The following is a 23,981-nucleotide window of genomic DNA, read 5'->3' on the forward strand; positions in this document are numbered from 1 at the left end:
CTAATGACGCAATGACGTCAATGCAGGTCAATAACACGCTGCCGGAGAGAGAGAGACTCATGGAGAGTGACAGCTTGAGAGAAAGGGAGAGGTTGCCCCCCCCCCCCCCCACCCCCAGCTCCATATAGCGACTGATATCGTGCCTCTCCAACCCAGCCGTGGTGCCTTGTTTCTGGGTACAACTTGCATCTTGTGACAACCCCCCCCCCCGCCCCCCAATCCATTCTTCCCAAGATGGAGGGTTTCCATGAAAGGATGCATCTCGTTTAACTTGCTGTCTCGAAGCACACATACTGAATACATACACAGCTCCACAAAGAGGCTGGCGTCCTTTCTCTACAGCCCAGGTATATAGCCTCTTTTCTGGGTAAGACTTGGCCATGACCCACTTTCCTCCATCCCTCCCTGGATGGTGGGTTTCCATGCTTTTTCTTCTCCTCGTGCCCCATCTCTGTCTTGAAACACACACACTGAGGTGAATCGTGCTTCTCCCAAAATCCCCCCTCCCCACCTGTGTTCTCTGATTTGGCGCGCTGCCTCATATTTGTAACTCTGCCCCCCAACCACTTCCTCTCTGTATCCTACACTCTCCTCTATACCTCACCCCCCCCCCCCCACCCCCTCCCTTTATTTGGATCGGGAATGGCAATGCCGGCAAACATTTGCGTCTGGGAGTGAGCCAGGAGAGGACGCATCGGCACTAGAATGACCTGATTCCTGCCCCCCTCCACAATATCTCCTCACAGTTTTGAAGGTAAGTGCTTCTATTTGTAGTCCAAAAAGTTTGACCATATGTGTGTCTTTTTTATTTATTTTGGAAGACATCCTGTGGGCATAGATTCCCCTCCCTCCCTCCCTCCCTCCATCTTTCATCCGGGCATTTTCAGGACAAACTTGACGTGGTTGCCGAGTGGATTTAGGTGAACGTGTCAATCCATCTTGGCTGAGAGGGCTGGAGGGGTGGTAAGGTATCTTTGCGTGATTTTGCAGACACTCCACGAGAGAGAAAGAGAGAGAGGAAAGAATGAGGGAGAGAGGATGCATGAGGCTGCAGTGATGCGTAGGAGTGTTGTTCACATACCGGGGGATCCTCCACCGCGCCGCTCGGCAACAGCAAGCAGGAAACACACAAGGCAGGTTAGGAAAAAAAACTATCTTGTAATATATTGTGACGCCACCATTTGTCTGTTTAAAACAACTTTATTGTTTCTTAGTGCTTTTCTTTGGGGAAATGCGCGATCGTCTTGAAATAAATGAATAGATAAGCGTTGCAAAAAGTCAGCAGTAAAGTGAGAAAGTCAACATCAGCAGCAGCAGGTTGCCGTGGAACATTGAGTACCGCGTGGGCTGGGCTGCACCACCCCTCTTGATTCTTCCACGTGATTGTTTAGTAACGTAAGTTAGCGGACTGGCGGGGACTGATGACATTATTACATCCTTAAGGTAGAGCAATTTTTCTGATTGATTTCATAATGTCCCAAAGAGCATCCTGTGTCACCAACATTTAAAGACTTTGTGGTTATATATTTTTTCAAGTATTTTATTTCTGATTTGTTATTGAATTTCTACGTGATTATTGAATCATTATTTTTATTTTCCTCAGTTTGAGGATTGGTGGTTAAAATTTTGCTTTCAATATTTATTTTTTATAAGGGTTTTTTGGAATATCTTGTTTTCTTTGTTTTTATTAAAAATATACATTGCTGTATTACCTTATTTTGTTTTCCTTGTATTTTGTTTATACAACTGTACTTTAAAGGGTATTTTTCATCTATGTAAATGAAAGTGGGTAAAATATATTTTTTCCCCCACAATATTTTTTATTTTTTGTAAAGATTTTTTTAACTACTTTACTACTGTTTCCTTTAAAAAAATATATTTTGTTTTTCATGCAAAGGGTGAAGAATGCATTGGCACTATGTGGTTTAAGTATTTTAAATGTTTGTCTCAGCATTTTTATTATGCAGTGTACTATTTAATGTACTTTATTTTAGCTAGAAATGTTCGATTTCCTTTCAAATGCATTGTGTGGTTGAAAAACTTAGCAATTATTTAAAATATTTAGATTTTGCCAAATTTTTCACTATTTTCCACAAACTAAAAACCCATGTAGTGACCTTTCCAATTATTTTCTTCTTCTGTGGAGTTGGTGGCGTGTTTTCTTAGTCGAGTTTGTCGACACCAAGCGGCCAACTCCCGGCACTGCACCTTTGCCCTTTGGGCTACAAGTCCCATTGATAAGTATGTTCCCTGCTTGATTGAGGGCAATTTTTTTCCCTCCCCACCCCCTGAAGTGTCCTGCGTGTGTCCTCGGTGACGTCACACGCACACTTATCCTATCGGCTCTTGTTTTCCCTTGGGGGAGGGGTTGTGAGGAGCATCAAAGCAAGGAAGACTGACGTGTATTTTTCATGATTTGCGCGTGCGCGTCCACGCACACTCGCGGTATACAGTTGGCCCACAGGCAGGGCTAAAAATAGCACCAAGCGATGCGACGGGCGCAGCCCTTTTGCTCCCCCCCCCCATTCCTATGCCTTTCCCTCGCCTCACTTTTTCTTGGAACCACCTTTTGTTGGGTCACTTGTCCACTTACCACCACAAAACACAATCCACCCTCCCAAAAAGCATCCAGTAGTGGATTGTTTTGTAGTTAAAAACAACACCCTCACAATCGTATTTTTTTAGTCTTTTTTTTTTTTTTTTACGTTTACAAATCTATAAGCAGAGCAAAATATCACATGATTCACATGTGATATTTTTGAGTCTTTTTTTCCACACACACACGCAGGGGGGCAGCAGCAAGCAGCATCTTTCCAAGCAAGCTCCACCGGGCGGAGAAAAAAAAGTGAGAGAATCTGAACGTGACGTCAATGCCTAGTAACTGACGCAGCCCTTCACCCCCCCTAGCCCCCCCTCAAAAAAAGAAAAACTGCTTTTTATTTATTTCTTTTTTTTTGCAGAGGAGTTGCTTCTAGTCTCGTCAGCAAAGCAGCTTGACATTATTTGCTCGACTCTACGGGAGAGGTTTTGTTTTTGTAGAAAAATATAAATAAGAGGACTGGTCCACTTGTGGAGGAGCGTCGTGCCAGGTAGAATGTACCTTCCTCCTCCTCATCATCATCGGAATGGTGGATGTTTGGAGTTGCTTGTTGGCTAAGTGGACATTGGACAACAACAAAAAATAACATCGCTCGCTGCATTGGTGCAACAAACAGCGGCGGCTCTCGTGCACACTTGTGGAGGGCTCATTTGCATGCAGCTTCACGTAACATTTCTTCTAAAAATAGCTTGTAGTTTGAGTGATATAGAAAAAACTCAGGGAGGGGGGGGGTGGTGTCACTAAGGCGATCCCGGGGAAAACTCGTAGATGTTTTCTTCAAGGTTTAAAAAAAAAAATGATTGACCAAATGTGTTTTTGTTTCGTAGGTGGTGGACACGAACGCAGCCAGGTGAGTGACATCGAGCGTGCATGCTGTACCGCTTTCGTTTTCCCTCCTTTTCACCCCCTATCGCGTGGAATGGCAACCGCACACACTTCCTGCAGGCTTGGAATCACCCTCACACACACACACACTCCACGCTTCCACGCTGTAAGAACCCTCACCCTCCCTTTGTCTGTTCTATCTCAATTCAATGTGTGTGTGAAAACCATAAGGGGTATGGGGGGGTTCCCCAGTTTCTTATTTTTAAAGAGGTGCACACGCACACATGCATGGAGGAGGAGAAGGAGGAGGGAGGGAGAGCGAGAGAGAAGCCGGGAGCTGTCCATCGTCGGTGGTGCTGATCGCACGCCAAGTGGCGGTAGTGAGCTGGTTTTCAACGTGTGCGCGCGAGAGAGGTTTCTTGTGCAGAATTTTAGGCACCCACTACACAACTTTTCTTCATTTAAAACGACTCAATTGTTTGTGTGTGGCCGGTGGGGTACAAAATTCCGACCACGTTCCCCGAACTCTGCAGTTTGAGCTCACTGTGGTTCTTCCCTCTAGTGACCAGCAGGGCGCGCCAGAGGGCGGTTCTTGCGACTTTTTTGCTTTTTTCGCCAACCGAGTTCAGTGTGAATGAGCGCGCCAAGTGAATGGCGAGAGAAACAGGGTGAAAGGGACCCCGCAAAACCCCCTCCCCTTCTCTATTTCTTCTCTCTTTTAGTTCATTTTGCATTAGGCAAAGCGCGCGAAAGCTGAGTGGAAGGGGGGAGGGTGTGTGTGTGTGTGCACAATCTCATCCCGCTTTGTCGTGACGTGGGTAGCGTGCGCGCTGGCTGGCTGCGTCAGGAGAGAGGCAGTCACTGTGCAGCCCAGACGGCAGGGGGGAGAATCGTGACTGACTGGCTTGCAAATGAAAAGACCACCATTACCATCATCATTAAAAATAAATAAATTAATGAATTAAAAAATATATACATATATATATATACATATATAGCCGCAGTCCAAAATCAAGCCGAAATTTGTTTGGTGTGGAAAGTTTACGAGTGGGGGCTTAAATGGGTTTATTTGGGAAAGGATACAGGTAAGTTTATTACCTTCTTCCCCCTCCTCTCTACACGAATTGTTTGGATGCTGCGTGGACACTTTGCATTGCAGCGTTTTGATTGGTTTAACTGCCCCCAACGCAACTTCTAATTCAATTTGCATAAAAAACTCCAGGAAATAGCACGATCCCACTATCATTGCTATTGATCACAAATTGGTCTCGTACGGTCGTACCACCACCCACCCCCTACCCCCAATCACCCGTCATTTCTTGTTTTTTTTTCTTCATTTTTTTTTCAAAAAGGGGGGTCCCTATGCGAGCGAGGCTGCGATTGGCTGATGACGAGCTCGCCCGCGCACCAATCGCACGCCTCCCCTGCTCTCTATTTATTGCCAGCAGTCTACAGCCTGGCTCCCTCCTCACACGGAGCGGCTGCAGTAGCAGCAGCAACAACAACAACAAAAAGCAGCAGCAGCATCTCCTCCAACACTACACAGAGCGAGAAGGGAGGAGAAAGGAGGGGGTGCGGGTGCATGCATGCATATAGTGGCATGCAAACAGCTTCCAGTGGAGAGGGGAAAAGAACCACGGACAGCTCTAGAATTACGGAGATTCCCCTTCCTTATTCTTGCTATTTCCGTTTATGTGTGTGTGTGCGCGCGCGCGCGTGTGTAATGCCGGAGATGCACTCGAGTGGAGTGCAGGAGAGCGAGAGGGAGATTCACGGCAGCAGAAGTCACGGAGGAGCATCCCAGCAGAAAAAAAATAACAACAACATAGAAATTGCCCTTCTCGAATCTTTTTGCGGTCTGGGCTTGCTGTTCTGAGCTATTCATCTGGGAAGCCCTTACCCCAAAAAGCATTCGCGGGGGGCGCACTCGCCGCCGCCAACATCGACGACACATCGGGAGGCTGGATTTCATCGCGGCCACTCGTGGAATTTCCCATACGCGCTCCTCGCTTTTTTTATTTGTATTTTTTTTATTATTGTGTTCTATTTTCTCTCGGTGTGATTTTTTTTCTTAGATGCTCTTGTTTTTATTTACTCGACTTGCTTGCACCAAAGTGGAACCTCTGCAGCTGTTTGTTGTGGGCTTTAGTTGACGGATTACACCCCCTCAAGCCCCCTCCTCACACTTTTTTTTTTTTTTAATTCCGCTTGACTTTTACTCCAACTCCTGCATGTTTCTCTGCACAAATGTTTTATTCTGTTGTTAGTTTGACAAAACACACCAACTTTGTGTCAAACACTCACATACACACCAAGCTCCCCTTAAACTAACTTTGTTCGGACCCTCCTGTTATGTCGCGGGTCAAATTGAGCCACTGTGAACTTTAAAAATCAAACGTCAACCTTCTTCAATGAAAGCCATCTTTTATGACATTTTTTTTACGACTTATGGCGTGCAACATCTTCTTTTTTGCAAACATAACAAGAGGGTCGAAAAAAAGAAGCTTTGTAATAATAAGCCCGCCCCACTCTCAATCATGTTTTATGAATAGAAGTGAACGCACCTCGAGCATCCTCCGCCCTCCTCCTCCCTCTTACCCCCCACCCCACCCCACCAGCACACACACACAAGTACACGTGTGCACTCCACGACCACCACCTGACCCATTCAAAAAAAATGAAGTGCAACATTTAAAATGAACAATAATAAGCCCATAATGGCCCTTTGACGACAATGTGCACGCGAACGCAACACTCGTCCTCACTGCTCACGCGTGGCGTGCACAGACATAAACAAAGAAGTCACAAGAGCGGCGTGATTGGTCGCTTGGTGACGTCATCTGTCCCGTCAACGCATCATCATCATCAACAACAAGATTAAGAGCGTGTTAGTGTCTAACAGAACAGTACCAAAAAGGCGTGAATAGACCTCATGTTGTAAAAATATATATATGAAATGTATTCATATTATGATGAGGGCAGTGCTGGATGACGGTTTTAACAAAAATAACACGTGACAGGCAGGAAGTTTATTTATAATTTGATTAATTATGATGAGGTCATACGGATGGTAACAAATGGTATGGTATTTATTTATTTAAAAACAGCTACATTTAAAGAAAAAAAGACGTGACAATTGTGCATAAAGTTTAGTAAGAAAAAAAATTGACGGTATCAGTGACGTTTTTAACAGGTTGGTGCCATAGCAAAAAGTATACTTATACGTCACCACTTGAAGTGCATAAAAGGGCTAAAAAGACGTGAAAAATGCACAACGTTTGTTGTAAATATGATATATGACGATAAGTTAAGTTTTAACAGGGTACAAAAAAAAGGTAAACCATCTAGTCCCATAATTGACCACTCGTAATACTTTTCTAAAACCCTCACGTGAAAAAAGGATAGACGTGCGTAAAACAAATAGATGAGCTCATCTAGATGAGTGACGTCACGGGGAAACGGGTTGCGAAACATACACACGCACTCTCACATGCAAAAACTTCTCACCGTGCGTGTGTGTCGTGTCTCGCAGGTGAGGAGGAAATACAAACCCGAAGACTAGGACCAGGTGGCCAATCCAGTCGTGTCCTGGTGACCCATAATACCCCGAGATTGGGAGTGACGTCGTCCTTTTCTCTGAGAGAGGTAGGGCTAATTGCTACGTGAGCGCATACATTTTTTTGTTTCCACCCCGATGAACTTCAATTAAGTCAAGTTATGTATATAGTTAGATTAAGATACATAAACTCGTGCTAGTTGAGATCATAATGACAGTCTGGCAACCAAATGGACGCAAAGCGTGTGTGTGTTTGACTCTCACGTTTGTAATAAATACTAATTGAAAAAACAATACCAATTGGCATTGTCACATTCATCTAAAATGAAAAGAAAGAGTCCTATAGTCACCCCTACTGTTCAATTTATGTTTAAAAATTATTTAGTGGGGAAAATCTGTTTAAAATGAAGCAAAATAACAATTGTGGTACAGTTTTCAGCCCAAATCAGAAGAACCACCCAATTTACCAGAAACGTGAAGTAGCCTACACTTGAGTGGACCAAATCTGAAATTCGAATTTGACACCTGTGTGTTAGAAGTAGCAGAATTTGTTTCCCTCGCTGTTAAAAGTAAAAGATGTGAGGTGTCAGATCTAAAAAAATAAATACAAATCAGGCTAATTTTAGGACATTTTTGTCTGCTTAGTATGCAAATGAACGTGTTGCAAAAATCTGTCACATGATAGAAAATGCATGTCTTACTTTGTAGGATAAGGTAAGAACACAATAGAATCACCTAAATGAGCCTTAATTCACATGCACATGCAGGTAATGCGTCCAGTCTTTACATATTGAGAAATTAGCACTTCATTGCTAAATTAAGTTGCGTACAGTCTATAAATGTGTGCGTGTTGTTTAGTGGCTCCAACTACTGACAAATGGCTAATTCCTTGTGTGTTTTTCAGCATACTTGGCCAATATAGCCGATTTGCATTAGTGAGCATCAATTGTTGATTGGCATTGTAATATGTGGGCTAGCAGAGCCAGCAAACAGTCAAACACAAAAATTCCAAATGAGAAAACTCTCAACTCGCAGTCAAGACGCTCACATGCAAACATTAGAACCGGCCAGCCTTAATGTAGCTCCTGATGTCACTCACCAGGCCACACCCCTTAAAGGAACACATCCAACACTCACAAATTGCATGTTACATGTCATAAAAGCGTGAATTTTTAGGAGTTTGTGATTAGGGGGTTCTATGCTGGTAGCGCAAAAAAACTCCACAAAGATGGCTGACATATTACCAAAAATGTTTTTCAGGTAACATAATTAATCCGCAGCCCGTCTAGTTATTTCTAAAATATCATCCATGTTGGTGGGACACTCCACAAATATGGCCGACATGGTGCATTAGCTAATGCAGTAACAAAGCAATTTATTTTTGCGGAAATGTCTAAGAAGTTACGATTAGTGTAAAAAGAGAAAATCGTTTTCAAGTAACGCAATCAAGTCACAGCCCGTCTTGTTCCTGAAATGGTGGATGAGGCTGTAAGGCACTCCACAAATATGGCCGACTTTCTGTATTTCTACATTTCTACAGTTGTCGCAAAAGCGCTACACTTTTTAAGAACTACGCATATGTTTAATGCTTAGCATAACAAATTTGCAGCCCATTTTGTCATGATGTGGTAAAAACAATCCACAAATACTGCCAAAGCTAACGTTAACATTATCCTGCCAAAATATCATCCATGATGTGGTTGAAGGCTCCACCAATATGGCCGACATATTGTGCTGCTAGTGTTACCCGATTGTACAAAAGCACATTTTGTCTAGTGCATAACGTTACAAATTTAGGGTCCATCTTGTCGTTACCAAAATATCAGCCGACGCGCTATGCTACTAATTTAACAAGAACTCCTCAGAGGCAAGAGTTAAGTTATTCTATACAGACTATGCTTAAAGCACACACAAAAAAAAAGACATATCTAAATCCGGTGCATTTTATTACCATTGCACAAAAAATTAATTAGTAGATTTGGTTGCAAGGCACTCACTAACTAACATTATTACAAAAACACAATATTTTGTGAGGACTTTGAAGTTTTTTTTTACGATTAGACTAAAAACAAATCATACTTTAAATGTAACATAACTAACTACAGTCAGCCCTGTTTTTGAAAAAAAACCAAAACACAAAAACATCCATGTTTGCTGATTGGGTTGCAATAAACTCCACAAAGATGGCCGACAGGCTGGGCTTGTTAATATTGTTTTTGAAAGGCTTTGTGAGATTTTCTTGGAGGTTAGCATTAGGGCATATTATTGTCACAGAATACAATCATTTTTTATAACTTTTTTTTCAAGTTATCCCCCAAAATATGGACATTTTCCTCTTTTTGTTTGAAATACTTCTAGATTTTTGTGAGAAGAGCAGTTAGAGGCTGATGATAAATGCTCTTTTGCTTTTATTACATGTTGACTAAACAAATGCTACTTTCCCCCACATTTTCTAAGAGCCTATTACTATTTTCAAAGCTAGAGTTAAAAAAAAAACATAACTAATCATTTTCAAATAATGTAACAAATCTGTCCACTAGTTACTTTTTATTCAAAATCCCACTTAATTCTCAGAGAAATTGACTAATAAAGTCATAAATGACCAAAATGGATTTGAATAGCTTGTGCGCGCTACACTCCATCTTTCAATAATGAAAGCATTATTTTTAACAACAATAATTTAGTAGTTAGTTTAGTTTAATATATAAAGTGAAGCACTACACAAGACTGTACAAATAAGTCTTTTATTACAGTATCAATATATTTTCATTACTACTACTAAAAAGTTTGACATCATGTTATGTTAAATAACTAGACTCATTTCTACTATCACTGAATATTTAGTTTCTTGCTTTTGTGGCCGAATCAAAACATTACTCATGGTAATAGCCACTGATATTAATTAAGGAGGAAATTGTACAACCAGTTATGCTGTTAGCTGCGCTAATTTTGAGCAACATGAGCATCATCTATATTGTTATGTACAACATTTGATACTTGGTTTCAAGTGACATAAAGCCAATTAAAAATATTAATCATGTGAAAGCAGTTTACTATAGGAAGTCATACAAAGAATTAGGCTCTGTAAATCAAGTAAAAAAAACGTTGTTCTGATGATGTCAGAAGGAAAGTGTGTGTTATTTTACTAATATACATGGATAAAAAAATAATAATCCTCTGTAAAAAACAAACAAGCTTTCTACTCATTACACTGTCTTGATTTTTGATTCTTTAATTTAATTATTATTATAATTTTTTTTTTTTACAAAAACAGACTTTTGCTGTAACCATATACATCTCAAGTCAATGAACGTGTGTGTGTGTGTGTGTGTGTAAAATGTAATTGAAAATTGTACAAAAATGTTTGTCTGCTAGTGTGAGTAAGCGTCACATTCCCCGCCAAACCTCACGAGTACCGTCACAGCTCACCGGCGGAAAAGTCACATTTTAACACCAAACAATGATACAAAACAATATTAGAATGTAGTTATTAAAATGTATAAAGCTTTTTTTTTCTTCTTGAAATTACCTTTACGCTTTTTGTTGTTGTTGTACAAAATGCTACTAAATAGTCTCTTAGAGGATTGGCGGTAATTACAAACGTGGAGGATTGCATATTGTGTGACACAAAGCTTGTCTTCTCATTGCCAAAATATCATCTTTAAAATGTCTGCAATATTCAATGTATCATATCTATACTATTCATTCTTTGACATAGAAGAGGGGGCAAATCAAATGCAGACAATGTACACTCTTTTGGAAACATATTGCATTTGCAGCACAATCAATTTCAAATGTTGATTTTTGTGGGCAGGATTGACATAAATATGAATTGAAAAATGTTTTGTGTGCACACTTTTTGTTGGACGGCCACTGAATGTGTGAATGTGAGCTATTTGTGACAGTTATATCTTTCTGCTCTCACATGTTTATTTAAGTGTCATAAAAAAAAAAAAAAATCACATTTAATTACAACAAAAAAATAGATGATAAGTTCTTTATTTTGGTGAGCTCGTATTGTTTTATCTGTGCTGAAAAAGGCTCTGTGCGTGCGTGCGTGTGTGTTTTTGATTTAAGCATCTCCAATTTAGTTTTAAAGCCACAGCAGGTGAGCACGTCTTAAGTTTGGTGGACCAGCCAGGACGCATATTCTGTTTGTGCGGTGCTGCTTTTGCAAATAATCAGACCAGTGGTTGCTTGTTTATTAACAAGTTCTGTTTTTATTGGCTTTTACTTTCTGGCATAAAATAATTGAGGAGGGAAAACATACAAACTGGATTGTTTAACAGCAACGAGGTTATTGATTGATTGAATATTTTGTTGACTTGGTTGCGGTTATGGCTAATTCGAATATTACTGATGATGACATTTTTATTTTTTTTTACAAGAATTTAGTGGGAAATCATGTAAAAATATTTTGACACCAGTAATTGTCTGTGTGAAAATCGCCATCGTAAGTGTCTTGTTTGAAACCAATCACTGACATTGATGTCATCTAATTGCTTGACTGCGGATTGCCTGGTCTCTGTGTAAAATTGCTGCTTTCTGTAAGGTGTTAAAATCGTTCTTGCTCAAGCGCTCAGTCAAAGGAGGCGTCTTACTTCCCAGGTTTTACACTTGTATTAATTACAGTGAAGAATATGGGACTTAAAATATGTGTATACAGTTAAAAAACTGTTTCACAATGGGTCATACAAAGCCAATTCCAATGAAGTTGGAACGTTCATCATCATCATCATCATCATCATCATCATCCATTTGTAAAAGAAAGACAATTAAAAGCAATATTCAAATTCAAAGTGCAGCAAAAGAAATGAAATGGGACAGAAAGAAGTAAAACTTGTTTTGTCTGCACCTGATCAGCTCAAAAACAACAACAACACAAAATGAATGACAGCGAGCGGTCAAGACTACAAAATAATTCTGCGTGTCCTTGTGCCATATATATATATATATATATTTGCAGTACAGACGCTCCCCAACTTACGAACGAGTAACGTTCCGAGCGATCGTTCGTAAGGTGAATTCGTTCGTAAGTTGCTTCAGTGCTATATTTTGTATTATAATTTATGTTTAAAGCCACTTTCGTTTCAAATGAAATGGCTTGCCTCTTCTTTGCACTACCACTCTCACTAGAAGCCTTTCGCTTTTCACCAACCATATTGAATAATGGATGCACGAGATATTTGATGATAAAAATTAGAGGAAGAGGAAGGTGGATGCTGGGTGAGCTCTCACAGCGCCAAGCGTCGGTATTAGCGGCGGAAAGAAGCACTACACTCGGAAAAAGGCGCGCAATACAAAATCTAACTTACAGCATCTCTTTCCGGACACACGCGCAGACATGTTCGTATGTACCGTTGTTCGTAACTCGAATGTTCGTAAGTAGGGGAGCGTCTGTAATTGTGCTTTTATATATTTAAAAAAATACAAATAGACTGAGAAGATTTTGTTTTACAATCCAGATTTTTCCACAGACTGACTTTTTGTTTTGTTCTACATTTAGTTTCGGAAAAAATGTCTGTTCCTCTTAATTTGTACTCACTTTCCCTTTTTATTAACTTAGATTGTATATTAACTGGCAAAACTTAATGATGGGCTTTATACAATATTTTAAGGTGGTTAAACTCCATCAATTCCTTAACCTTTAATGTTTTTAGTTGTATAAATAATGGATTAGTGTGGGCTCTGTATCCACAACCACAAATAACACAAATAGCGCGTTTCTGTAAAAGAAAGATGGATTCAGTGTAGGTTTGTTTCAACGTTGGGTAAAATATAAATCAAAACAGAATACAACAATTTGCCAGTCATGTTCAACTTCAATTTAATCAAATACACTATAGAAAGACAAGATATGTAATATTCAAACTGACAACTTCTATTGTTTTTAACAAAGATTTCCTTAACATAGAATTTTCTTGCTGCAACACGTTCCCAAATGCTGAGACAGGATCATGTTCACCGCTGTGGTACATCACCTTTCCTTTTAACAATATTCAAGAAACGTTTGGGAACCGAGGACAGTAGTTGTCGAAGCTTCGTAGGTGGAATTCTTTCACAATTTGTGCTTGATGTACAGCTTCAACTGCTCAACAGTCCGGGGTAATGTGACACATTTTAAAGAAGTCAACCCCCCCCCCCAAAAAAAACCATTCTTGACAATAATATGTTCTATGCAGCCCCACCAGTCTAAATATTGCATTACTGAAATACGAGTTAAGCAGCAAAATCCAGCATTATTTTTTTTTTTTTAAATCAATATCAGAAGGCGACCATTTTGCTACTTGCTGTAGCGTGAAAATGACACCACAATTGCTCAGGTCTCAGGTAACAACCAATCACAGAGCACCTTCAGAAAACAGATTAGCTGTGGTTGGTTGTCGCCTGTGATGTCATCTTCAGTCGACAGCAAGTGGCAAAATGGCCGCCCCTAAGATGGTTGGATTTTTCTGCTTAATTCATATTCCACAAATGTAATATTAATCAAAATGAAATGTTTAGACTAGTGAGGTCTCATATAATATATTATTGTCAAGAAATGTTTTAAGCCTACAGCGGGTCGTTGCGAGTGTTCTCATTTAGTATTTGTGTTTTTGACTGTTTGTCAAAGTGCATCAGCGACTGTGGCTCTCCTTGCCCACATGCTCAGGCATTACAGTGCCATAGTTGCTCATTTCCCCCCCATATCACTCACACAATACAAAGCAAATGATAATTTAGAAAAGGGAGGGTGGCAGTTACAAACACAGTCGAATTTTTCAGTATTGTGTATTTTAAAAAAAGAGCATGAAAGTCATGATTTCTTGGCAGGATTGACTGCAATTTTGATCAGAATACATATAAAAATATACACTGTAAGTATATAAATTAAGATTTGTTTGCCTATTTTTTTGTGTATAGTATTTTTAATTTCCCAAATGAAACAATTTTATGCACTTGTACACACACACACACACACAGACCTCCGTTGTTTATCGCATGTCCCTTATGGATAATTATTTTTTGGGAAATCTTTTTTTTTGTTGCAAAAAGCTATTTGCAGAAATCTTGTATCCTTTTATAAAATCCATAGAAGTCATTTATTTGAGGAAAAAAAATTATTTTCCTGCAAAATGCTATTTATGGAAACTGTATTTATCAGATAGAAAATCCTTTTGCGTCTCAGCCATTGTAGATGAATTTGTTAGTTTCTTTATTTATTTTTTACTCATTACACTATGATTCAATGGCTAATAAGAAGTACGTAAATGATGCTGGGCAAACTGAGAAGACAAATGCAAGAATCAAGCTTTCTTCTTTGTGTTCGATAATATTTCATCATCAGAGATATTTTTACATTTTTAAAATATTTTTTTTAAAATTATGAGACACAGGGAAGAAGTATATGCACTCTTCGGTCACATCTTGTCTTTATTACAACATTTTTTTTTAAGAAAGAAAAAAAAGCCTTTTCCCGGATATTATTAATTGTACATTTTTAACAGCTGGGCTTGTTTGTTTGGCTTTTTGTGATACTTGAACATCTTTGAGGCCTTCGTGATAAGAAAAAACGGTGGCCCTCTCTCGATATTGCACTGGGTGGGGACAGTGTTCGTGTGTGTGTGTGTGTGTGTGTGTGTGTGTGTGTGTGTGTGTGTGAGTCTGAGTAAGAGCAGTGTATCGTCATTTCTGGTCGTGACTCACAGCACACAATTCTTTCGCTCCTCTCTTTCTCTCTCTCTGTTGCCCTTGCTATTTATTTTTCACTCTCACACACACACACACACACACACACACACACACACACACGCAGTGGACGTCTGTCGCACATGTAAAATAATTTTTTTATTGTGTTCATTTTTTTTTACCTTTTCCCCCCTCCTAACAGTAGTTTTTATAAACACCTCTCCGAGGACCATACAAAAATTTCCTATCGGTCCATCTAATGCATACTGTAATTTTCCATCATTTGAAATCTTAAAATGAGATCAAGTGATGTAAATATATGTCCGTTTTTGCAGTAATTACATTTTCTGTGCAAAATCCCGTTCAGATATTGCAAGGAAATGCTCCAAGATGACAATGTCATCATTTTAAAAGTTTTAAATTTGGTTGAAGTACACTACATAAAAAAATATATACTGTGTGTATATATATATATATGCTTTATCCTTATCATAGTTTTGTACAGAATCCGGCTAAATTGTGAGAAAATCATGATGTCGTGAATGTAAATGAATGCCGCATTCGGTGTATAAACTAAATTTCAATCATTTCACTGAACCTTATTAATATTGCAAGGCAACTTATAGCATGCTCATCTTCCATTTTCTCACCCTTTAATCTTCCCTATCTTTTGGCCACGCCCATTCCCGAAGAAGAATCTTAAAGGGGAAGTCGACCCAACCCATCTAACACAACCATGACAATAATATGTTATATGTGACCTCACTAGTCTAAATATGACATTCTGATTAATATTACATTTGTGGAATAAGAGTTATAAAGCAAAATCCAGCCGCTTTTATCCATCTTGGGGGCGGCCATTTTTGCCACTTGCTGAAGATGACGTCAATGTTGCTCAGAGCTCAGGTAACAACCAATCACAGCTCAGCTTCAGAAAACAGGAGAAATCACATTTCACAGCTGTGAAACATGGTTGACAGAAGGAAGCTATAGCGCCAACACATTTTTGTGCCAACGCAAGCCTTGTTTAATGTGTTTGCTGCGCAACGCTGGATGTTTTAATTCTATACACATATATATAAAAAAGACTCAACTTTAGACCTTATGAAAGCAGGTCTAGTTTGTGGCACAGGTGGTGTAACGCGATTTGGGTGAATGTGACCGTGGTGTAGGCAGTTCTGCGCTATGTGGATATGAGTGGTGGAAATTCATTTGCAACTTCCTGCTTCTGACGGACATCCAACAATGACGTCATTTCCAAAATGGCTGACAGGAGGTGCATGGGCTTAAACTTTTTTCTTTTTTAAATAAGCCTTCAGACAAGTACAATATGTAAACTGTGCACATCATATCTATCTATCTATCTATCTATCTATCTATCTATCTATCTATCTATCTATCTATCTATCTATCTATCTATCTATCTATCTATCTATCTATCTATCTATCTATCTGTCTGTCTGTCTATCTATCTATCTATCTATCTATCTATCTATCTATCTATCTATCTATCTATCTATCATCTAAGCGCACTAAAATCTTGACTTGCTGCAAATATCAAATTGGAGTTTAAATAATTGGGGAAATCATTGCTAAAACAGGAGACTACGTAAGCAAGTGCTTACAAAACTCATTGTTGCTTGACAACAAAACATTTTTTGCTTGACGTAACCAGTTTCGAAACCCTTTCATTAGCAGTTTTCAGAAGAAAAAAAAAGAGTCCAGATTGAAGCCTTCTTTACTGCAGACCATCTGTCTGTCCATCTCTCACTCCATTCTTCCCTCACTCCTGACCTCAAAATATCTTATATTTGACCAAAGCCATGACTTACCCTCTTCCCTAAACTGTGGTGTGTGCCAACAAGACCCACAGACCGGCTTCCCGTGAAGCAACAATTGTAATTGACTGACATTGAAACAAATCAAAACACATTATGATGAATACAACTCACAATTATGCTGAATGAAGTTCTTGGAATCAATGAGGGCCGTGCGCTTGTTTCTATCCAACCAACCAGTCTCATCTTGGGGTAACGGGAGACGATGACAGCGGAATTGTGTTACTTATGTCCAGTCCGCTCCGTAATTTTGTTTTGCTCGCTGTCATTGCAGAAATTCGAGCTTCACAAAGAGAGGATATCAGGAATGGAAGCAAGATATTCACGGATTTCTTTTTCTTTCGCTTTTTCTTTTTTCTGTTAGCTTCTCAATTTATTTTTTGCACCAGTGGTGTATTGTAAAACAATTGGGTCAAAAATGGAGCGATCCTCTACTTGGGTCTATTTGACCCAACTTTGAGTCAAGAAATGTTTTTTTTTAGTGTAAAACAACTTGGGTCAAGTCGACCCATAAATTGGATCGGTCCAGTTTTGATCCATAATTGGGTTACTTTTGACCCAACTGTTTTTAGAGTGTCTTTGCCTTCAGTGGCCTCTTACCTGCCTTATAGGTGGAATATGCCCTGTACATACAACATGCATTGTATACAAGCTAGTGTTAGCCATGGATGCTACAATGGTAGCTTGGCTTATTTATTTTGGAGTGTTGCCAAACACGAAATGTTAACGGTTTGATGTTGTATTTTTGCGCCATGTACAATCCCTGCATATTGTCCACCCTTATTCCACCTCTTAACACCAGCAACTCCCCAGAGACGCTGATTATTAAATGAATTAGTGTATGCAAATGACTACAGATGTGTTTTTCTAGTCATAGTTGGAACAAATTTTGCTTTGACCAACCGGAGCACAGAAAAATGGTGACTTAGTCAGTAGCCAGTAAGCTGGCTCATCCGAGCCCAATTTAAAATCTGATTGGTTCAAGTTAAATCAATTGTTCCATTGCTATAATAGTTGAATATTGCTCTTCTAATACTGTATAGTACAACATTTTGTTGTTGTCATCCCATGAACGAAAAAAAAAAAGTTTTTTTTGTCAAATGACCCCACTAACTCATAATGCTGTCCAATTTGTAAAATTTCCTTTTTTGAGACCCACGGCTGAACAACTTAGCTTCAACAACAACGTTAATGAACGACTTTGAATGGCTAACACAGGCGTACAGTAAGTACACTTATTCAATTGAACCCTTCTCCACTGCAGTGGGCAGTTAAGTGCACCTCATCGCTTTTTAAAGGTGGGCGAGTGGGTTGGGTGGGGGGTATTTGGTAGCAAAAATCTCAAGGAGTTTGTCTTTGAATGTCCTCCAAATTAAATTTGCACCATCTCTTAAACTAATAAAGTGTGCCGCCATCTAGTGGTCGATAATGGAATTATATCTGCGATAAATGAGCGTTACAACAAAATAGAGCTATTATCTGACTGTACCCCCCCAAAAAATCAGCAAATGTGGAACCCATGATGGAGGAGCGTTTACTGTAGCAATCGGACAAACTCTGTAAAAGTTTGTCTTTGAAAGATCCCCTGAAAATGGCCTTCAAACAGAAATGGTAGACTTTGTTTCATTTCAAGCAAATCTGGAGACTTTTTTTGGGGTGAAACTGAAACCGGCTTTGATGGTTGGATTTCCAAAGAATTCCGGGGAGCGCTTGGCCAATGGCAATTCATCAAAATTCACTCCCAAGCTTGTGTCTTCATGTAATGAAAAGTCAAATGTTTTCGAATTTGAATTTCTAAAACGTTACTCATCTGTCTAGTATACATGGTTTAGTAATGGTAGCAATTTAGTAACATCTCTTGTAGTTTAACTTTGAGGACACCCAGGAAATGGCCAAGGAGATCACAAAATAGCCACTTCGAACCAAAGCAGCAGACTTCCTGTATGTTTTCAAGCGTGGCTTCTTGAGACTTTTTTGTGGGTCTGTTCATAACCTTATATATATATATCTAAACCAATATTCTCAGATAAAATTAAAAACGAGGTTACGTTTACTGTATATTAGGATTTACATTATAAGCAAATAAAAATAAACATGTGCAATTTTGTCTGTGTGTGTGAGTGTATGGTAAAAAAGGCAGGAGGGGGAAAAAAAGATGTTCCTGATGCAGGTCGGCCATCTTGGTTGTGACAAACCTCAGGGCTAAGAAGTGTTGATGAATGTATGAACGAATGTAATGATATCACCATTACATCACAATTGGTGTGCGTTTCACATTGGTGACGACAGCTCACAAGCCCCTCCCACCTCAAAAAAATAAAAAGAAGCCTGATTCTCAATGAAGCCTCGGCAGACAAAATGGCTGCTCAGGTTTCCCATCTCTGTCCAACTGCCACCATTTTAACACCAAAAGAGATCTTTGACTCACCACTCTTTGTGTCTTGATAGCGATTTTATCTCATAGCAAAATTTTGATTTGTAGGTTGTTAGACAATTTGAAATCTATGATGTGTCCGAATATGAATACAATTTTAAAAACAGACCCATAGTTGCACTTAAAGAGGAGAAAAAGATACAAATAAATAAATCATAAATATGCAGTTTGTCTTATCTTTATTAATGCTAACACTTTTGTTTTTTTTTACATTTGTTTATGAAATGGCTTAGAAGGTTAGAAAAATAAAATATTTGAAGATAACATTTTAGGATTAAAAAATATTTTTATGGTCATTTTCAAGAAAAGAATTGATTTGTGTCTATTTGCTTTTTAATTAAAAAAATTAAAAAAAACTCAGATTAAATACAAAAATACTTAATTGAAGAAAAAAAAATCTATCTTGTTGTGTGTGTTTTTATTATCCAATCCCCACCCCCCACCCCCCAAATAATACAAACCCAATTCCCAAAAAGTTGAGACACCATACAAATTGTGAATAAAAACAATGCAATTATGTGGATGTGCCAAATTTCAATATTTTGTTCAGAATAGAACATAGATGACAGATCAAAAGTTTAAACTGAGAAAAAATATATTTTTAAGAGAAAAATAAGATTGAATGTAAATTTCATGGTGCCAACCAATCTCAAAAAAGTTGGGACAGGTAGCAATAAGAGGCTGGAAAAGTCAATTGCACTTATATATATATAAATAAATAAATAAACAGCTGGAAGACCAGCTACCACTCATGAGGTCCATTGGCAACTTGATTGGAGTATAAAAAGAGCTTCTGGGAGTGGCAGTGTCTCTCAGAAGCGAAGACGGGTAGAGAATCACCAATTCCTCCAATGTAGCGCAGAAATATCAGAAGGGTGTTTACCGGCGAAAATTTGCAAAAAGGTTGAAGTAATCATCATCTACAGTGCATAACGTCATCTATAGATTCAGAAAATCTGGAACAATCTCTGTGTGTAAGGGTCATACTGGACTGGATCTTCGGGCCCTTAAATGGCACTGCACCGCAAACAGGAATGCTTACTGTAAGGGAAACCACAGAAAGGGCTCAGCAATACTTCCACAAAACATTGTGGGTGAACACAATCCACCGTGCCAGCCGCCGTTGCCAGATGAAACTCGACAGTACAAAGAAGAAGCCATTTCTAAAGCAGACCAAGAAGAAATGGAGGGTGGCAAAGTGGAAACCTGTCGGACCAATCACGATTCCAAGTTCTTTGTGGAAAACTGGGGCGCTATATCATACTGACTAAAGAGGACAAGGACAACCCAAGTTGTTATCAGCACTCGGTTTCTAAGCCTGCATCTGTGATGGTATAGGGTTGCATGAGTGGGTGTGGCTTGGGCAGCTTCCACATCTGGAAAGGCATCATCAATGCAGAAAGGAGCACAACATCTGCTCCCATCCGGGCATCATCACTTTCAGAGAAGATCTTGCATTTCTCAACACCATAATGCCAGACCACATGCAGCACCAATTACAACAAATCCGGGTATTGAAATGTCCAGCCTGCAGTCCACTTCTTTCACTTCTAGAGCACATTTGCGGAAGGCGCAACAAAGAAAGCCCAAAACAGTTTAACAGTTAGAGAGACAAGAATGGGACAGCATTCCTAGTTCTAAACTTGAGAAACTTGTCCCAACTTTTTTTTTTTTAGATTTCTTGACACCATAGAATTTAAAATCAACACAGTTTTCCCTTAAAATGATACATTTTCGCAAGTTTAAACTTTTGACCTGTTCTCTAGGTTCTATTCTGAATAAAATATTAAAATTTGGCACTTCCACATAATTGCATTCAGTTTGTATTCACAATTTGTATCGTGTCCCAACTTTTTGGGAATTGGGTTTGTAGCTGTAAATAATTGTTTGATTGCGATTGAGAACCAGCTCAACTTTTAGCAGCCAGCAGTTGTCAGTTGCCAGTCAGAAGATCTCGTGTCCTGCGTTCCATTCCGTGTCTGCCATGTACAATTTCTCCTTTTTGAAGCATGAATTACACAACACGTTTTTTTTTTTCAGTTTCACACTTGACCTGAAATTTTATATCTGTGTGTGAGTGAGAGTGTGTGTGTGTGTGTGTGCATAATTTTCACAGACTAAATCAATTATAAATCTATATCAAATGCTTGAATGAACGTGACTCAAATGAATGGTTAAAAAGCATATTTAAAAAAATTAATAAATCTCATCTAGGAATTCAGTGTTTGCATCTTTTGCGTGCGTGTGTGCGCATTATTTTTTGTGATTGCAATCACGTCATTATTAATAATTATTTTTTTACCTTCTGACATGAGATTGGGAATTTTACATAAAATTGTTATGAGTTTAATGTACAAAGAGAACAACGTTTTTAACATTTATCCATGTGTGTGTGTGTGTGTGTGTGTGTGTTCTCTCATGTGCTGATTTGAATCAACTTTTACACTCATAAAAAAAATCTAATATGCAAGTAAAAATGTATTAATAGTTATAAAAAAAATCTGTTTTTGTCTTTGCAAGACATGTTCACATTAATGATTTGAAGTGTTTGCAGGCAAAAAGTGAGGGAAAAAAATGTTTGTTTTGAACAAATGTATGTTATTATTTAAATCTTTTTTTCTTGTTTAATTTAGCTGTGCATTTTCTTGTGTCAATTGAGACGTATGTGAAAATACTTTTAACTTCTCAGCGTTGATGTGTTAAACTAATTGGTATTATTAATGACCATGAACGTGTATGCGTGTTCCAGTCACTTTAATATATTTGTGTACAATATCATGTGTAATTTATAATGATAAGCTGAACACTTTGTTTGCTGTACGTTCCAGGGAGAATGTGAGTTTTTGGGCTCAAGTTAAAAAACCACACACACACACACACAAACACACACACATATATATATAATTTGTGTAAAGTACAACCACACAAACAAGTATGGCTAAAAATAGCATAACAATTTTTAGTTGCAACAATTTAGACATTTCTCACCTCTCTCTCTTTCTTTGTGTGTGTGTGTGTTCAGATGTACAGACATCCACCATATAGCCAGAGGAGGTATGTTATGACACATTCTATTGTTATTCTATGTAAATACGTAATATTCTCATATTTGAGCAGTGTGCATCTTTGCCGTCACTTTGCCCACTTTTGTGTTAAAATATTATGATGGTGAAAATGGGGAGGAAGACACGCTCCCATTTGCTGTGTGTGTATGTGTCGCTGTCCACTTCGGTGGTGCTGAAATGGGAAAGCAAGAGAAACAAAGTTGTTGTTGTTTTTTTAAATACAAAGACAAAGATTGTGTTCAAAACGTTAATAACTATTGTTTTTGCATTCATTATAGGTTTTTCTTTTTATGTTCCCTTTGTTTAAAAAAAAAGTGGTTAAAAAGTGTCACAACATTAAATGTCTTACTTTAAGTTGGTGTATGTGCCTATGTAGTTACACACACACACACACACGCGCGCGCACACACACACACACACACACACACACACGCACACACACACACACACACACACACACACGCGGATAAATACAAAATGTGACATACTCCATAAATACATTTTATGGTATATTTTTGTGCACGTGTGTAAAGCTTAAAACCTAAATCTGAGAGAAGTTTAGTTGTCTGATTGAGGTTGTGCGAGTGAGTGTGTGCGCGCGTGTGTGTGTGTGTGTGTGTGTGAGTGTGCATGTGTCACACAGAGAGCTGTTTTTAATATTTTGTCCCAAACATTACAAAAACCTCTCAGTGTGGTCCACCAGGGTGTGTAGGTGTACCTAATCAAGTGACCTGTGAGCGTAGTTCTGTGTGTGTTTTAAGAGATGGGGCAGGGGGGAAAAAACTATGCAACTCAATGAGTGTGTGTATGAGTGTGAGCAAGATAAAAGAGAAAGCAGAACTTTGAGTTAAGAAAACAAATCATGATGTCTATAACATAAAATGCTTTAAAAAGTCATTAAAAGTAGTAGTAGTTAGTAGTATAGTTATCATACGTTTTCCAAGTATTAAACTTTTTTTTTTCTTTCTGTTTACAGCTTTCAGGACGGTCTACGTGTCAAGGGGGACTCCAAAAAAAAAACAAAAAAACGAAATACTTCTTTGTCTTTTTCCCCCACGTCACGTGTGAAATATATCATGTGATTTTGAACTTTATCCAGCGTGTGTGTGCGCGCGCGCGCGCGTGTGTGTATCGGCTCGCACTTGTGACGCGGATTGCGAGCCGACGCGCGCGCACGCCGGCCGTGCACGAACATTTTTGTAGTCTTGCACGCTCGCAGACTACGCGGCAGACTTCACGTGACGTCGTCATGGCTTATTTCGCGCGCATTTGACGTTTAGTTTTTACGCGCGTGTGTGCGTATGTGCGTGCGGGGAGCGAGAGGATGGTGACTGCACTTGTGTGTGTGTGTTTGTGGGTGAGTGATGGTGGAGAGGAAAAGATATAGAAGATGCGAACACGTGCATATGCACGACGTGTATGTACAGTAAATTGATGTAAAAATAAAGCGATGTATATGGACAAGCGTGTTGTCCGTGTGTTTTTGTTTATGTAACACCGTCCCCTTCTAGAAACGTACTCGTACAAGTCATGGTGGTGACTATAGGAGGGAGAGGGGAAGTCTCGCGAGAGTGGGAGCAGCCTGCAAAAAGCGTTGCTGGGAGTTGTAGTTTTTTTCCGCCTAGCAAGTAACTGCGAGAGGGACTTTTGCCGCTATGACTTTATAGTTTGGATTTGTTTTCAGTGCCTGCTGACGGATGGATGATGAATGGAAAGATGGATGGATGGATGGATGGATGATGAATGGGTTGATGGATGGATGGATGGATGATGAATGGATGGATGTTGTAAGATGGATGACAGATGGATGTAGATGGATGTACATAGATGGATGGTTGGATGATGAATGGACGGACGGATGGATGGATGAATGATGACTGGATAGATTGATGATGAATGATAGGTAGATAGGTGGATGAATGGAATCGATGGATCATGGATGATGAATTGATGGCAGGATGAGGAATGGACAGACAGACAGACAGACATGAGTGCA

At 39.1% G+C, this 23,981-nt stretch overlaps 1 protein-coding gene across 6 annotated transcripts; it reads left to right on the plus strand.

Annotated features, from left to right (window-relative positions):
• The first annotated feature begins 624 nt into the window (after positions 1 to 624).
• Positions 625 to 23,449, plus strand: LOC144053957 (uncharacterized). Of its 6 annotated transcripts, XM_077568920.1 has the most exons (6): positions 638 to 754; positions 991 to 1,133; positions 3,427 to 3,449; positions 6,957 to 7,069; positions 21,943 to 21,974; positions 22,962 to 23,449. In XM_077568920.1, the coding sequence occupies exons 2-6, from the start codon at positions 1,039 to 1,041 to the stop codon at positions 23,065 to 23,067; spliced, it is 369 nt and encodes a 122-aa protein (XP_077425046.1). In that variant the 5' UTR covers positions 638 to 754; positions 991 to 1,038; the 3' UTR covers positions 23,068 to 23,449. The 6 variants fall into 6 exon arrangements, 2 of the variants coding, with proteins under 2 accessions (XP_077425046.1, XP_077425045.1); XR_013294562.1 differs by lacking the exon at positions 991 to 1,133 and having other exon boundaries at positions 625 to 754; XR_013294561.1 differs by lacking the exon at positions 638 to 754 and having other exon boundaries at positions 882 to 1,137.
• The last annotated feature ends 532 nt before the right edge of the window (positions 23,450 to 23,981 follow it).

Source organism: Vanacampus margaritifer, chromosome 6 (assembly GCF_051991255.1).
Source record: "Vanacampus margaritifer isolate UIUO_Vmar chromosome 6, RoL_Vmar_1.0, whole genome shotgun sequence".
Taxonomy (NCBI): domain Eukaryota; kingdom Metazoa; phylum Chordata; class Actinopteri; order Syngnathiformes; family Syngnathidae; genus Vanacampus; species Vanacampus margaritifer.